Source organism: Lutra lutra, chromosome 1, assembly GCF_902655055.1.
Source record: "Lutra lutra chromosome 1, mLutLut1.2, whole genome shotgun sequence".
NCBI classification, from domain to species: domain Eukaryota; kingdom Metazoa; phylum Chordata; class Mammalia; order Carnivora; family Mustelidae; genus Lutra; species Lutra lutra.
Genome location: NC_062278.1, coordinates 95,078,358 through 95,095,226, shown reverse-complemented (window position 1 = coordinate 95,095,226; position 16,869 = coordinate 95,078,358). Strand labels below are relative to the sequence as shown.

The window sequence follows — 16,869 nt, the reverse complement described above, 5'->3', positions numbered from 1 at the left end:
CTGACACTTAAACTGACTAATTTTACTAGTTACTGATTTTACTTATTAGGTTTTACCAAACCTTACTTGGCAACATTCTATGTGTTCAAATCTTATTTTATTTCCATTTTAAGATCTCTGCTTTGCAGATATAAAGACTGGTTGTTTTTTAGAGAGTTCTTTTACATCACATGTTGAACAGTCTAGAACTAAATATCTGTATCTAAAAAGGCAATATATCCCAGGAAAATCAAATGTCTTTGTATTGTTAAAAATGCAATAGGAAATGAATAAAATTTTTTTTAATCAAATTTGAAAATCTGCAGAATTCAATGGATGCAATAAAACCACGCTATAGAAAAAAAAAAAAAGAACATTTTAAACAACTGTCATTACATTTGTAAGACATTAAGGTGGTGAGGAAATGCTACTCCTAGATATTAGAGATCTGATAAATTCAGATTCAAGTAACAATTAATATGACAAACTTCTTATACTTGAATATCTGTTCAGAGAGTTTGTTAAACTACAGATGCTAAATCGGCATTTTTAAAGCGTGGAACATCAGAACCTCTGGGGCAAATGTTAAAATTACAGATTCTTAGAGTCAGACCTACTGAAATCAGAACTTCTGAGGACAGTGTGGGGAATCTGCATTTTTACAATCCAGGTCTTTAAGCTTATTAAAATTTAAAAACCAATACTCTAGTTTTCTTCATTCTTCAAATTCATTTTTTTAATATGTACTTTTTAAAATGTACATACAAAAAGTACACAAATATTTTTTTAAGAAGCCTCCATGCCCAGCGTGGAGCCCAATATGGGGCTTGAACTCACCACTCAGAGATCAGGGTCTGTGCTCAGGGCCTAAGTTGAGATCAAGAGTTGGATGTTTAACCTAATGACCCACCCAGGCACCCCTTGAAAAGTACACAAATCTTAACTGAACAGGTAAACGAGTTACCACAAAGCTAACCCACCCATGTCAGCCATGACTTAAAGACAGTAAATGCCACATGCTTCCAGAAGCTCTTCCAAACTTCTTCCAACACGCACCACTCTCTTGCCTTCTAACATCACAAGTAGTTTTGCCTGCTTTTAAATTTTATATAAACTGAATCTTAACAGTATACTGTGTCTGACTTCTTTTGAACAACATTAACGTGATTCATTCATGTTTAATGTAGCAACAGTCCATCTTTTATTGCGTTGAAATATCTGTAATATGCTGGGTAGTAGAGGAGTTTATAGGATTCTGGAATGAGATGGCCTCTCAGCAGGCTAAGCAGGGCACAGTCACATGAAAGTAAATCTTGGTAATGAGATTTGTTTGTCTAGGCTAATCTTTGTTCTTCTGTGGTATGGAGAAGACCCAAGAGTTTCTATATTCTCTCAAGGGGAAACTCAGAAGGTAGCTGAGTGGGAAGAAAGCTCATGAATGGGAAGAAAAAAGGCTTACTTTGAGCCTGCAGGAAGGTAGCACAGGTGAAACCTGCATCCTGATCTATACCGGCCTGCTTGAGACAGAGCTGCAGAAGTGTGAGAGTTCTCCACATTTCTTGGAACTAAGGTGAGGCCAACTCAGTCAAGAACTACTGGGTTCTGACCAAGCTAGGAAAAACCTGATCGCATATTTCACAAGCTGTGGCCTACTGCATCAGAGGCCAGTAGGATGCCCAGAGAATGAAGAACTGAAGACGCTGTCTCCCTGATAACATTGTATCACGTAAGTCCCCTTCATATACCTGGACACCAGTTTAAAGAGGAGACAAAGGATAGAAATAAGAGCATTTTCCCAAAAGTTTAAGCATTACCTCAAAATCTTATAAATTGTATCTCCTTTTTATCAGACTAAGTTTTAAACTGGCTCAGACAAAAAGTTGATTTTTTCCTGACTTCCCATGGGGTGTGAGCTCAAGAGGAAAGAAATTCAAGTTGTCAGAAACTCCACTTCCTCTGCACACCTGAACTGCAGTGAGTAAATCTGCAACCATATAAAGTTTCCTTCCACTTTCAAGATCAGGCTCGAAAATACAGCCTCTGATTACAGTGTTGCAAATCATATTATGCTGATCATTGTAGTGTTTGAGATGTGAAAACAAGTAATAATGTGCTTTGTATTTTTTACGTATTTGACAAAAAATGATCCTGCACCACACTGCTTTTCAGCTAAATAGTAGTATTCAATGTCTTAACTACTCAAACCATATCCACCTAACTTCTACTCCTGCTATTACTACAACTGCCTTCTCCAAGGATCATCATGCCCCCATTACCCAACCCAAAGTTGTCTTTGATTTGCACCCTATTTAATTTCTCTGTACTGTATGACCAGTACAAAATCACTTGTCTTCTTAAAACTTGCACTACCCTGGTGTTCTTCCACCTTTTAATCTCCTTTTTTATCTTTTGCTCATTTTTTAAAAGTAGGATCCACACCCAGTGTGGAGCCAAAGCGGGTCTTAAATTTACAACCCTGAGATCAAGGCCTGAACTGACATCAAAAGTGAGATGCTTAACTGAGGCACCCAGGCACTCCTATTTTTTGCTCGTTCTTTAAATGTATTTCCCCAAAGATTTTCTTAGCTTTTGTTCTTTACCATATCCCAGGGCTGCCTTAATCATTTCTATTACAATAATTATTAGCCTTATGCTACAAGATCCGTATCCCTAGCTTTAACCACTCCTGGATTTGGGACTCCATTTCCAAGTACTGCTAGACATTTTCACAAAGCTATTGTACCACCAATCAAATTCAGTGCATCTAAAATAAAGTCTTCTCTGCCATAAACTTCTTCCTTATCTTCCCTATCATAGTTAATGGCATCACCACCTTCTTAATCATTAAGGATCAAAACTTAAGGTGTCTAAGTCAGGGCTAGCCACAAGGAAAAGAAACGGACTCAAGACTGTCTAAGAAAAGGGGGGTTTACTGTATGGATGTAACAGGAAAAAATCACTGGCACCCAGGGACAAGGAAATGAAGCATAAAGCTAAGCCAGCTCAAGAATGGGACTGCAAAGCCAGACACCAAGGCCACACCAATCTCTCACAGGCAATCAGTGGCTTGGTTCTGTGAACCTATTTCATTCCATTGCTTCACTCTATAGATCAGCTTTCTCTGCTTATTCATCATTTCCTTTATATTTCGACTTGCTTCACACTGGCCCAGTTCTAAATGATCTTTTCACTTACACGTATGCCAAAACATAACAGTCTCTGAATTTCAGAGCTCAAATTATTGAGACTCTAACTAGCTCAGTCAGACTTAAGAACGGTTTCTCCCTCGTAAGGTGTTCAATTAAGCTCTGGACATCGATATGGAATCATTTGTTATAAATATGGCTGTCTAATCCTCTAATCCCTGCCCTTCAGCAGTCAACTGTGCTTGGGTGTGTGAGATTATAGGAGTTACAAACCTAGTTATCCAATCCTACTCCTTCAGCACAGGTTAAGGACAGAGGACTATTTCCTGTAAGATGGTGCAGGCATAGCGCTGGATATGTCTTTGACTCCTAGCTCCTCCGTTTCATACTTTCTTCATTTGGCCTATTTCAGTTAGCTGTGTACACATTCCTTCCCATCACCATCATCCATCTCTTCTGGTTTGTCTATGCAGGGGAACAATGGCCCTTTTTCTGTCCATTCAACTCTCACTGACTACTCCGTAGTTCCTTCCTTGTCTTCCCCCATTAACACTTGACGTTCTGCCTTGTTTTACTGCCATTATAGTCAGGCCTGTCTTTCCCATTTGACTTAAGGGTGGCATTTATCTTTGTTAGGTGGCATTTATCTTTGTTAGGTTTATGTATCCTGATCTCAATTTTCCAGTATCTGAAATACTGGCCAGACATTTTAATCCAAATAGATGTTCACATCCATGATGTTTACTTTAGTATATTCCTCTTGAAATTAAATACCTTATTTCTAGATCGTTATTATGTCTACCTGATAATCACCAAATTCCTTAAGCAAATATACCAAATCTCTCTTAAATGAATGGGGCAGGGGTTGCAGAGAATCAAAGAGTAACCATATCACTGTCTCAAGAAATTAATGCTCCAGTAACTAAATCTCCATACTGTTCATAAATAATGAGTAAAAATGTAGAATCTACTAGGTTGTATTTCTAGGTAAATTCTAAAGCCTCAAAAATCTGAGTATAAGATGGAAATTTCTATCAAGAGCTTCAATTTTAAATGCTTCCCAAAAGAAAACCAAGAAACATTTAGGCTATCAGTTCTCAAAATCTGGTTACATTAAAACACCCGTGGAGATTTTCTAGCTTGTACATCCCAAAGGCCTAAGGAAGGGTGGGGCTTGGCTAGTGTTATTTTTAAAATGTTTCTGATATGCATCAAATGTCAGAACAGTTATTCTAGGATAATTTTAAAAAACAAGAACATGTACATTGTCTTTATAAATGTACATTTCAACTATTCTCATTTGTACAATTTCCGCAGAACTGAAACATACAGAAGTAATAAACTACTTTTACAAGAGAACGATAGAACCTTTTCTTTAAAAAATTTTTTTCTAAAGGTTGTCTATCAAAATCAACCTATGAAATTAAACATAAAACAAATACCATTTAAAAACAGCAAAAAATCATTTATATATAATCTATGGTTTCTTTTTTAAAAGTCTACAGTCTAACAATACAGTAGCAATAATCTAATACATACAAAATTATTTTAGAAAATAATTTCTCAGTAAGATTTTCAACATCCTAAACAGACTTTCAAAAATGTAGTCATATTTAATTAAGAATAGACTTCCGCAAACTGCATTGTAACAAATATATTTAAAAATGGGTGTAATTAAAATGGTAATTATGAGTGTTAGGACGATACCAGATACAACTGAAATATATCCACATTATAATAAAGAAGAGTATAGCATTATGAGAAGAACGAAAAAACAGGAACCTCCGCCTTTGAGACTTATTATATGTAACTATGGAAGAGCACCAAGCCATGTCAATTTAAAATAGAATTATTTTAGCTATGAAGCAGATAACGTGATGAAGAAAAAGCACAGTAAATCAACCTTAGCCATTCCAATCCAATAATATTAAAAATAATAAGTCTGAAGACTAATCTATGCAAAATGCTAATTACCATCATATTAGTGGAAATTTGGTAACTATTGCTCTCATAAAATTTTGACATCACTGTAGATTTTGAAATTTTATTAATTAGATGCTTGGATTAATGAAGATATGAAATAAATATAACCTCTCCATTTCAGCAGACTTCTTAAAGAGGCTGAGTCTTTTAATTTTCTTTAATTTCTTCACATTCCAATAAATTCCTATTGAATTTAAGCCAGAATAGATTAGTTGAACATTTTGTAACTTTGTAAATTATATTTAAACCAGTATATTAATACACAAGCATAATTAGATTTCTTAGATAAATTATTAAATACTAAGCTTGTTGCCTATTATACAAAGGCTACAGTTCAAAGTCTATTCAGTTAAGTCAGTCCCACTGGTGGCAATCCATTGCGAAAATGCTGACTGTGCTGGGAAATGGTGACAATCTCCACAAGAATTAAGGAGTTTTACTATATCCTCTTCTAGTTGGTTCCTCTGACTAGGATGCCAGAGAAAATACAATTAAAGAAATCAATACCCAAAACCCCACATTAAATTTATTATAGGTGTAGTTTAAAGTCAGAAAACAAATAAGCCACAGCTAAAGCAATGGCAGAAATAAGAAATAATGTCACCATGGTGTTTGATCAGCAGTATAGGAATTGATTCTGTGGAACTGATAATTTAATGTCCAAAGACTAGGCAGTAAAATAAATCAATTATGTAGGAAAAGTGGAATGGGGAAGACTGGTAGTGAATATCAGAATGATATTCTATTTTCTACATTCAGCAGGAAGGAAACAAGACTACTGTGAAATTAAGACAATAGGCAAATGTTATGGTTTAATTTATAAAATTTTAAAACTCAAAACTTACAGAAAACTTAAATATAAAATAAACTGGCTTTCTGATAACTCAAATGCTCACTTATAATTGAAGCTGATTTCTTAACTCTCTATGTAATTATAATGTGTCAATTCAGAGGCCAAGTGATTTAGAGTATGCATTAAATTTATATTTAAAAAATTCTTTTTAGAGCTTAGTATTTTAAAAAGATTATAACAGGTGTAAGAGAGACTTATCAAAAATTTTTCAAAACTCAGTATATTTTCCTCATCACCAGTAATCTAGAAACCTATTAAAACATAACCTGAATCACATTTTGAAACTGTCTTTTAACAAGGTAAAAAAATCAAATGATCTATTCAAAACTCATTTTGCAAAAGTAGTCTAGGATAACTCAGTTATTAAGTCGAAAGTACTGATTCTTGCTTTACTCCAGAATACTGAATTCTAAAAGAACAAAAATGTACATACAGTTTTCTAGCTTTTAAAAAAACCACTTTTTAAAATTCACTAGAAAAGTTACCCCCAATGGAATATATTAAATAGCACAAGTCTTTCAGTACCTAAACTCTCTTAAGTAGAAATATGAAAATTTACTTTCCCCCCAGAGTTTATGTATTGATCTATGGGGCTTGGTAACAGCAACACTCTTGGCCGGATACTATTCTGGATTTTGCTTAAATTTTGAGGGGAAAAAAAAACTAAAAAATCCCACAGGTCAAAACTGACTCATATAAATGGAAAGATTCCACTTCAATAAATGAAAGGCAATTTAAAAATGCAAAATAAAAATGAATTAAGGCAGCTCTAAAAGAAAATATAACTTACCCATCCAAAATAGTACTACTACAGTATAATTCACTCCTTAACACACTATGTTTATAATCTAGACATAAAAGCCAAAAATCAAAACAAGCGTTGCAGTTACGATGCAGCATCAGGTGTTTACTTCAGTGAATGAAAAATAATGGTCACAACTCAAATGAATGGTAATTTAATATGAATATATGCACCTTACCAGAGATGTTTATGTTTACTACCAGAGACGTCTTAGCAATTCCACATTCCTCACAAAGTCAGTATAACTGCTGTAAAAAAATCAACTGTGGTTCTGAATACCCATTCACAGTTGATCTCAACAATGTATCTGATGTAGGAGACTGATTATCTGTGACAGGCAGAAGGATGTGGTGGTCCTCAGTTCCCAGTGGAAGAGATAGTGGTAAAGTCATATCAGAAGGTTTCACATCCAATGTTTCTGATAACGGACTTTTTTGTATAGAATCTTGTTCACTCAAGGGATGATCCTCTATACTAGAATCCAGAACTTTATCTGCACCTGAAATAGAAGGGAAACAAATTTAGGCTATCTTTGAAAACAAAACAAAACCTCATAGACTAAATCTGCTTACCATTTCAGAACCTGAATTCCAACCTCCACACCTTTTACTTATGCTGTTTCTCTTACACTGATTTACCTTCATCATCTATTCAAATCCAATAGGGGTCTCAAGCCTAGGTTCAAGCACCAACTTGAAATTAAAATGGACTTAACTAGACTAGGGTGAGCTGTTATCTATTTTATCACTCGCTTGTCAATTTTTCATGTGCCACCTTGTGACATCTCTCTTACTGCTACTGAACATTCTACTTCAGTATGCCCTGAATTCTCAACCAGACTGTAAATTCCTTAAGGGTACAGATCAAGCTATGCTTCTCTAATTCCTTAAAAGTACTTAATAATAGTGCTATACATATAATAAATTTGTTTGCTGAACATATTAATGAGTAGTTCATACTATTCTCTGAGTTCAAGCTCAGAGGTATGGCACTTTTGTATATTTCCAGAAGTGAGAAATTTTGCTCTACTTAGGGAGTGATTATTACCCTGACCATCATACACTTTTGACTTCAAATTTTTCTTGAGCTTTACCATACTCCTGTCACTCCAAAGTACTTACATGATTTCAATCTCCCTGTCTTCTTTAGACAAAACTGCCTACTAACTTTCATAAAATTGTAATTCTCTGTTCTTGCCAAACTACTCTTCAGTTCAACCAGCCAAGAATGTAACCTGCACTTCCCAATGACTCCCTTTACAATATTCTCTCTGCCTGAGACAAATGCTCTTTTTCCTATCTCCATCCTTCAACCTTCAAGTTCCCTAGAATTAAGCCTTTCCAATACTTACCACAGAAAGACTTTATCTCTTCTTTGACACTTTTGTATCTCTATAATACCCTACATTTTTTCTTGTAATCACAGTTATTTAGCTTTCTGGTCTCCCACACTAGACTGCAAATTCTTTGAGGACTAAGAATGTGCCTTGTTCAACTTCATGTATCTTGCAGTTATGTGTACTTTGGAGGTAGAGGCATTTCATGTTTGTTCAATTAACACTGCAGTTTTCAGAAGTTACTGACTTAATCCTTATTATATTTCTATTCACTATCAGACTTGTTAACATCTCTACACACTGAAGAAGCCTAGTATTTTGTTTCCAATCATGACAAACACAGTAAAACTTTTTCAAAGATTTATTTTAAGCAACAGACTTAAAATTTTATAGTCTGTCCTTCCATTTCTATGTAACAATTTGGGGCTACCTATTCCCCTATTTATATCTTTCTATTATATTCCTTCTTTTATGTCTCTGGATTAGGGCTCATGATGCCCTTTTCTTCACGTAACTATAGTAATTCCCAGGTAACCCAGACTCTAGTATGGAGAATAGTGATACATACATATATATATATGTTTTTTATATTCTTTCATTCTTGAAACTTCATAAATCAGGTTTTTAAGAGGAAATATTTCAAGTATTGTTTATTAGAAGGTCAAATGTAAAGAAATTCTTAGTGAATTTATCTACAAATTATAAAGCTCCCTTCCTAATATGGGTATACCTAATTTTAAAAAATATATATTTAATTTAAGCTGTCAAAATGTGCATCTCAACATTTTAGAAATAGCACCAATATGAGAGCACCAAATTTTTATAAAACACAAACATTTACCGGAATGGACTTTTGTTTTGTGCTTCTTTAAATTTTTAATATCTGTGTAAGAATTTCCACATAATTCGCAGATAAATGGCCTTTCTCCTGAAAAGCAAGTTAAAAAGTTTAAACTCAATATTTTAGAAGCTGCTAAGACAAAAATATCAATGTCTACGAACAAAGTGCAAAAAGTACTATACTGTTTAAATTTAGTTTTAAATGATCTTTTTAATCACTTGGTTATAATACAGTGAAATGAAAACTTCTATACATACTAGGCACTCCTTTACTTTATCACACAAAGCATCCCCATTTCTGGGAAAATGGAGCATGTTTATTAACAGAAATTTAACTTACGCTTTTAATTCTATTAGACATTTAGTGAGTGCGAGTTATCTGCCAGACCCTAAGAGGAACAGCTAAGGAAAAAAAGTGTAATTATGGTTTCTGCTTTCTGGCAGCTTACAAATTAGAAAATCCTTTAAAAACAGTGACAGAATAAAATGCTACAAAATTGTAATTCCTCTGAAATAAGAACTGTTCAATGCTTTATAAACAAAGAGCATGAGAAAATAGATGCTTATTAAATGTCTACTAGGTGCTCACATTATTCTAGATAGGAATCGTGAGGAATAATTTTAAAAATAAAAAAGTCACAACAGTACATTTTCACTTTTGACTTCATTTCAAAATGGCATTTTCCTTTAAATTAATTTGTTCCATATTTTCTCCATACTACACAATACTATTACAAAAAACGTCAATACTAAAGTTCATTCTGAAAACTTGCTTACTGAACACTAATTGATAAGAAAATATATCATCTTGATATTATCTATTCCTTTTCATATCTTGGTACACCCGTGCAACTTAATGCAAATTAATCTAAAAACTATTATTATCTGGCGTATTAGAAAGTCTATACAATTCTAAACCAAATTTAATTAATACTACTCCAAATAACTAAAAAAAACAAAAACAAAAAAAAACAAAGCAAGTAAAAAGTTAATATTTATACATTAAAATACTACTATAGGTAGAGTATGACTAGATACCATATAGTCCATAATGGTTTAAAAGTCAAGGTTTACATAAAAAGAAATTAGAGAGAACCAAAAATAATACGTTCTCCCTAAACACAGACCTGTATGGGATCGAAAGTGTTTGTTGAGCTCTCCTGAGGAAATAAAACTTTTCCCACAAATACCACATATGTATGGTTTTTCACCTAGATGGAAAATAAAAGATAGCGAAGTGGTGTACTATACCAATATAATATTTATCAATTACAATAATCTAAAGTAACCTGAATTTAAATTAAAACCTCTTTATATATTGTATTTTAGAGGTATCTTCAGTGTGAACCTACTTAGATGAACATTAGTAATTATTTTACACTGTTCATGTAACCTGATGCTTTTCATATAATAAAACTTGATTTCTGCAAAATTCTTCCAGTAGACTAGAGTTGGGCAAGAAGTTCAATTTTTATATGATTACAAACATATGATTAAAAATTCATCAATCCATTACTTTAATTCTTGCTATCTACTATATTAAGAAGAGTAAGATTATTTAGGAAAGATCTGTTTTAAAAGGTCCCTATCAAAACTGAAAATCTTTGAGTATAATTTGCTTCAAAACTGATACTCTGCCTCTGAAGTATCCATTTAATTTGCAAATCATAGAATTCTGCATAGGAAAAGTCCTAAGAAGTCATAAAAATCTATGTTCTACCTAAACCCACTCTCACCCCATAATTTCACTCTATAGTTTTATCCAAGGAAAGTAAAACAGAGGCTAAGGAGTTTTTCTAAGGTCATAAAATATGACTCCAGTTTATATACTGTCAAAACTATCTGATTTTAATGTACACAAGTTAAATGATAAAAAAATTCCAACCACCATTATTACTCTAGAAAATAAATCTGCTTTAATAGCTAGTATTTATGTGAAAACCACAAACACAAAAAACTTCAACAAGCACAAACGCAACAGATATACAACACAAAGTCTATAATCTATTTTCCTTAAGGGCTCAATTTCCCTTTTTCTTTCTTTTATTTACAGCTTTTCCTTATTTTAAACATCTGTCAAATTCTTACCTGTATGTTTTCGAGAATGAGTGATAAGAGAACTAGAGACAGCAAATGCCTTCCCACAAGTATCACACACATAAGGCTTTTCTCCAGTATGCCTACGAACATGATAGGTCAGTGTGCTGGCTTGAGCAAATCTCTGTCCACACCTATCACAGACATATGGCTTCTCTCCACTATGCTTCCTATTCATAAATAAATATAAAGTTATAGGCTAGTAAGTAAAACAATTTGGATCCAGTCTCTGCAATAAACATTTTTCATACAGTTTTCACGCAGTATTTTATTTCATCTTAACAGACCAAAAATACTATTTAAAATTAACAGTTTCAATGTAAACTGTCAAAAATAAATGTTTTGGTTGTTATCAAAACACCTGTTCTAAAATTAGTTAACAAAAAATTGTGCCAAGCAATGAGGTATAACCTCACACCAGTCAGAATGGCTAAAATTAACAAGTCAGGAAACCACAGATGTTGGCGAGGATGCGGAGAAAGGGGAACCCTCCTACACTGTTGGTGGGAATGCAAGCTGGTACAGACACTCTGGAAAACAGTATGAAGGTTCCTCAAAAAGTTGAAAATAGAGCTACCCTACGACCCAGCAATCATACTACTGGGTATTCACCCCAAAGATACAAATGTAGTGATCCGAAGGGGCACGTGCACCCAAATGTTCATAGCAGCAATGTCCACAATAGCCAAACTATGAAAAGAGCCTAGGATGTCCATCAACAGATGAATGGATAAAGATGATGTGACACACACACACACACGAATACTATGTAGCCATCAAAAAACCCGAAGTCCTGCCATTTGCAACATCATGGATGAACTAAAGGGTATTATGCTAAGTAAAATAAGTCAATCAGAGAAAGACAATTATCATATGATCTCACTGATTTGAGAAATTTGAGAGGCAGGGGAGAGTCTTGGGGGATAGGGAGGGAAAAAAATGAAACAGGATGGGACCGGGGAGGGAGACAAACCATAAGAGACTCTTATCTCAGGAAACAAACTGGGCGGGGGGCAGATAGGGTGGCTGGGTTATGGACATTGGGAGGGTATGTGCTGTGAACTGTGTAAGCCTGATGATTCACAGACCTGTACTCCTGGGGCAAATAATACATTATATGTTAACAAAAAAAAATTGTCATCATCTTTATATGGTTGTCAAGTATGCCCCTAATACCACAGGCAATTATTTTCACTTGTCCATTCATGCCTTTTTTTTTTTTTTAAAGATTTTATTTATTTATTTGACAGAGAGAGTTAAAGAGGGAACACAAGCATGGGGAATGGGAGAGGGAGAAGCAGCAGGGCTCAATTCCAGCACCCCAAGATCATGACCTGAGCTGAAGGCAATCACTTAACAACTGAACCACGCAGCCGCCCCTCACTCACTCTTTAAAACTCTTTCCTTAAACCTCCAGCACCTCCTTACCCATCCTCATCCTTAGCTGATGTCCTTGCTTCCTGTTTTACTGAGAAAATTTAAGCAATCAGAAGAAAATTTCCACCATCCCAACTCTCTACCTATAAAGGTACTCATGTATTTGCTGTTCTTAACTCTAACATGAAGGTGACAGTTCATCTGAATTCAACTACTCCTATCTGCATAATGAAGATACTATCCTATCCCCCATTCCTACTCAGTATCACTCCTATATTTTCCTCCACCATTCAGTTTTCCCATCCCATTGTATCACAGCATAAATATACTGAAGTCTTCAATCTTTAAAAAAAAAAAGACCCCTCACCCCTTTTGCTTCTCCATTTCTCTGCTCCACTTTATCAAAAATTTGTTTCCACTGTTTCCAACTGTTTCCACTTTCTTATCTACTATTCTCTACTACCCTCTGCTAACATTGCTTTTGTTAAAAGCACTGCTGACCTCTCACTCTACTAAATTCAACTGAATTCTCAGTCTTTACCTCCCTATCATCAGAATTTGACAAGCTGACTGCTCCCTTCTGGAATAATTTCCTTCACTTGGATTCCAGGGCAGTCTACTCTTGGTTTTCCTCCCAGACTGGCTGCTTCTTCCTAGTCACCTCTAAGTGACTCTGACTCAGTCCTTTGATATCTTTTCTATCCACATTCATTCCTCTGGTGACCTCATTCAGTGTTATAGCCCTAAATACTATCGATACACTGAAGACTCCCAAATTTGTACTTTAGCTCAAACATGTATGTAAGTCATACAGACTTACATAACCAATGTATATCTCCATTCAAATGTCTAATAATCACCTCAAATTTAACATGTTCGGATCTCCACTCCCTCTTAAACTGCTCTATCCACAAATCTCCATTTCAGTTAATATTAATTCTATCTAAGACTTGGGTCTGTAAACCTCAGAATTATCTTTGATTCCACTCTTCTTTCCTCCTTTCATACCCCACATCCAAACTGCAGCAAAATCTGTTGTTCTACCTTTAAGGATATGTCTAGAATCTGACAATTACTTATCTCTTCCACAGTTACCACTTTGGCCTGTATCATTACCACTCTCACTTGGATTTATTGGATTTTCTTGGATTTTATCATAGCTTCCTAACTGGTAACTTGGCTCCCATTCTTGCAATCTTACATTCTTTTTCTAATATTGCAGCCAGAGTCATACCCTTCGAATGTAAACAAGATACATTACTTACTTTTCAATCTCAAGAGTAAAAGCTTTATAATGACCTACAAAATCTTATACTGTCTAGATGTCCTATCACCAATCTGATCTTATGTCTCTCCCTTATTTATTCCTCTCCAGTCACCATGGCTTCCTTCTGGTTCCTTGACTATGCTAAGAAAACTTAATGGTGGAGCCACAGTTAGAACTCTATTGTCCTGAGTGCTAATAAAGTAGGCTATTCCAAAGACTATGGTGAATAATAGACTCAAAGACCAAACAACTCATTGTTTTTTTACCTTGCATGAATCTTGAGATTGCTAGAAGTTGCAAACTGTAAATTGCATACATCACATTTATAAGGTTTTTCCTCACCATGATGCATACGACTATGGAAGACCAGCTGGCATTTCTGAGCAAATCCTTTATCACACAATTCACATTTGTATGGCTTCTCACCTGAAAGAACAAGCAAATAAAATTAATATTTAAAAGGAGATATTATTTGAGGTGCTTGAACCACATAAGCTTTCAAAAGAGTTCATCAACAGTACTATTTTCAGTATTCAGAAAATGTTAACTGCTAGAAGTAAAAAAACAAATGGGATTTTTTTCCCGATTGTCTATTGAAAATATTAGTAGTATTAAAAGAAATCAGTGTTCTCATTTCATAATAGTGAAAGGTGATCAATGAGAGAAATACACACTGAATTTTAAAAGTACAAATCTAAGTGTACCGACAAAGGTAAACACAGAGGCTGAGGAATGAATGTGTGTGTAATTCTAAGAAACATGTTCAGAAGTTGACAGTCTAGGAAGCAGAAGGTAAGATGGCTGGCAAAGTCTGAGAATTGTCCCGAGTTGTAACTATTTTTTCTCTTTATCAGTTCTCTTAATCTCTGTTTCTGTTAAATACTTAGCACGCTAGAATCAAGTTTGTGTTTATTGTAACTATGAGAGAAAATGGCACAAAGACCTCAAACATTAGGACTTCAGAGTGATCAGCAGCAATAAAACAAATAACCATTAAATACTTGGTCACAATTACAAATAAATTTTCAACAATCTAACATGCATTTGTGAATGCAAGTATATACCAAATGTTGGTCAAAAACAGTCAACACTGCTTATTAATATGTTCTGTACAAAAATATTATTTCAGTATAAAATTAATTTTATCTCCCACAAACCAGTCTTACCTGTATGAGTTCTTACATGCGTTTTCAGCTGGTTACACTGGGTAAATGCCTTTCCACACAAGTGGCAGACATAAGGTTTAACTCCTTTATGTATTCTCATATGCCTTCTCAAGCTGCTGGCTTCTGAGAACACTTTCCCACATGTGTTACACATAGGCTTGGCCTTGGAATACCTCTGATCCAGCTCTTCCCCAGAGCTCTCCAGCTCGTAAGAATTCTTGACACTGGCTATGTTAGACATAGAGTGTTCCTTCAGAGCACAGTTGGGTTGTGATTTTCCACGTTTCCGTTTCACCGTAACAGTCTGCACAATATCTTGTGCTGGAAAAGTATTTTCCACAACTGATGTCAACTCGAGTTCTGAATTATCATTTCTTTGTGAAACTTGATCTATTACAGGTGTGGATACTTTATTTGCATCTAAGAATAATTCAACAGACGCGTTCTCTAAAATGTCACTGGGATATTGCACTGTTTTATTCTGTCCTGTTTTCTGGGAGTTGAAGGCCTTCTTCTTCTTTTTAGTTTGAGATGACTTCTTTGCTAAAGCCCCTTGTTTAGGATTGGCCTGAACTAAATCTGTAGACACTTCTGATTTTTCCCGACTGTTATAATCTCGTAGAGTAAGGAGACAAGTCTGCTGATTCAATTCAATGTTTCCAGTAATACTAGATATCTCTGTAGAAGAGGGATTAGCAATAAAAGCAAAATCTTCCATCTTTATTTTACATTTAGTGACCACCTCTTCCACCTTGAGATAGTCAGCAGCCTGGTGAATTTCTTTAACATTCCAACTGTAAGGAAACAAGGCTAAATGACAATATTCTGAACAAAGAAAAACTACTTGTGAAAACAGAGCTGCACATAAATTTCAATGTCGTTTAAAGACCTAATGCAGCAAAATGATGAAAAAGGTGTAACTAAAAGAACAAATTTACAAAAATTCATTCACTCATTCAGGATAACGTGTAGGCAAAAATCTCCAGTTTTGCAACTTGTAAAGATGTAAACAATTCGTTACAAACTACATTATGTACCACTATGAGAAAATAAAATGATAAAAATAACTGTTTTAAAAAATACTTGCAACACAAAAAGTAGCTGTTGGCAACTTACTGCCTCCTCCCATTTATCCTGAGGCCTATTCAGATACAACCATCTTTTCTGGACTTACAACAGCGAGTCTAAAAAATTACTTCCTATCATCTTTCTATGCTCCCCTGTGAGGGACCTTAACTGTGCTTCTCAAACTTTCCCATGCCTGTGAGTCACACAGGTATCTTGTTAAATGTAGATTCAGATTCTGTGGGGAGGTCTGTGGTGGGACCTAAGTGTGTTTCTAACATACCTGCTGGTGATGCCAATGCTGCTGGTTTACTGATTACACTTGGAATGAACAAGGATTTAGAATGCACTCAGCTCTAACAACCCCCGTGTGTGTGTGTGTGTGTGTGTGTGTGTGTGTGTGTGTGTGTGACTCAACTCATGTTAGTTGGAGAGTCATTACTAGAATTATATAAAAAGACTTAAGTTCACCCAGTTCAACATTCCAGTCAATATTTACTAAGCATCTATTATGTGTGGTACACTAAGAGGGATATTAAGAAATATCAAATAGTCCCTGCCCTTCAGAAGTTTATATTGCAAAGAAAAATTGTTTGATCACTCTAGTACTGGCTCTGGCATTACAAGATGAATTCATCACGGTAAGTCAGGACATTTAGGCACTTTGATTTTCTTAGCTATAAAATCTGAGAGTTGAGGGGTGCCTGGGTGGCTCAGCTGGTTAAGTGTCTGCCTTCAGCTCAGGTCACGATCCTGGGAACCTGGAAGAGAGCCCCACATATGGCTCTCCGCTCAGCAGGGAGCCTGCTTCTCTCTCTTCCTCTGTGCTCTCTCCTTCCGTCCCTCAAATAAATAAACAAAATCTTCATTTTAAAAAAAATCTGAGAGTTGGGGCGCCTGGGTGGCTCAGTGGGTTAAGGCCTCTGCCTTTGGCTCGGGTCACGATCCCAGGGTCCTG

The 16,869-nt window shown here is 35.2% G+C and overlaps 1 protein-coding gene and 1 long non-coding RNA gene across 6 annotated transcripts in view; one reads left to right on the top strand and one right to left on the bottom strand.

Annotated features, from left to right (window-relative positions):
• The window catches only part of MYNN (myoneurin), a 40,561-nt gene that overhangs the window by 18,895 nt on the left and 4,797 nt on the right, over window positions 1-16,869 (bottom strand). Inside the window, exons 3-9 of one of the 5 annotated variants that reach the window (XR_007127460.1) lie at window positions 14,847-15,640; window positions 13,947-14,106; window positions 11,028-11,206; window positions 10,067-10,150; window positions 8,941-9,027; window positions 6,942-7,262; window positions 785-5,292 (exon numbers count right to left, since the gene is read on the bottom strand). Coding sequence is in view for 3 of the 5 variants with exons in the window: in XM_047730025.1 (XP_047585981.1) it covers window positions 7,000-7,262; window positions 8,941-9,027; window positions 10,067-10,150; window positions 11,028-11,206; window positions 13,947-14,106; window positions 14,847-15,640 (1,567 nt within the window). In the remaining 2 variants the exon portion in view is untranslated. Of the gene's footprint in view, window positions 1-784; window positions 5,293-6,901; window positions 7,263-8,940; window positions 9,028-10,066; window positions 10,151-11,027; window positions 11,207-13,946; window positions 14,107-14,846; window positions 15,641-16,869 lie in introns of those variants that run through there. The other 4 variants (XR_007127459.1, XM_047730025.1, XM_047730043.1 and 1 more) reach the window with 4 other exon arrangements.
• Window positions 2,720-16,852, top strand: LOC125100160 (uncharacterized). Its single transcript, XR_007127467.1, has 3 exons — window positions 2,720-2,844; window positions 4,100-4,102; window positions 16,800-16,852. It is a non-coding gene; the product is annotated as an uncharacterized LOC125100160 (long non-coding RNA).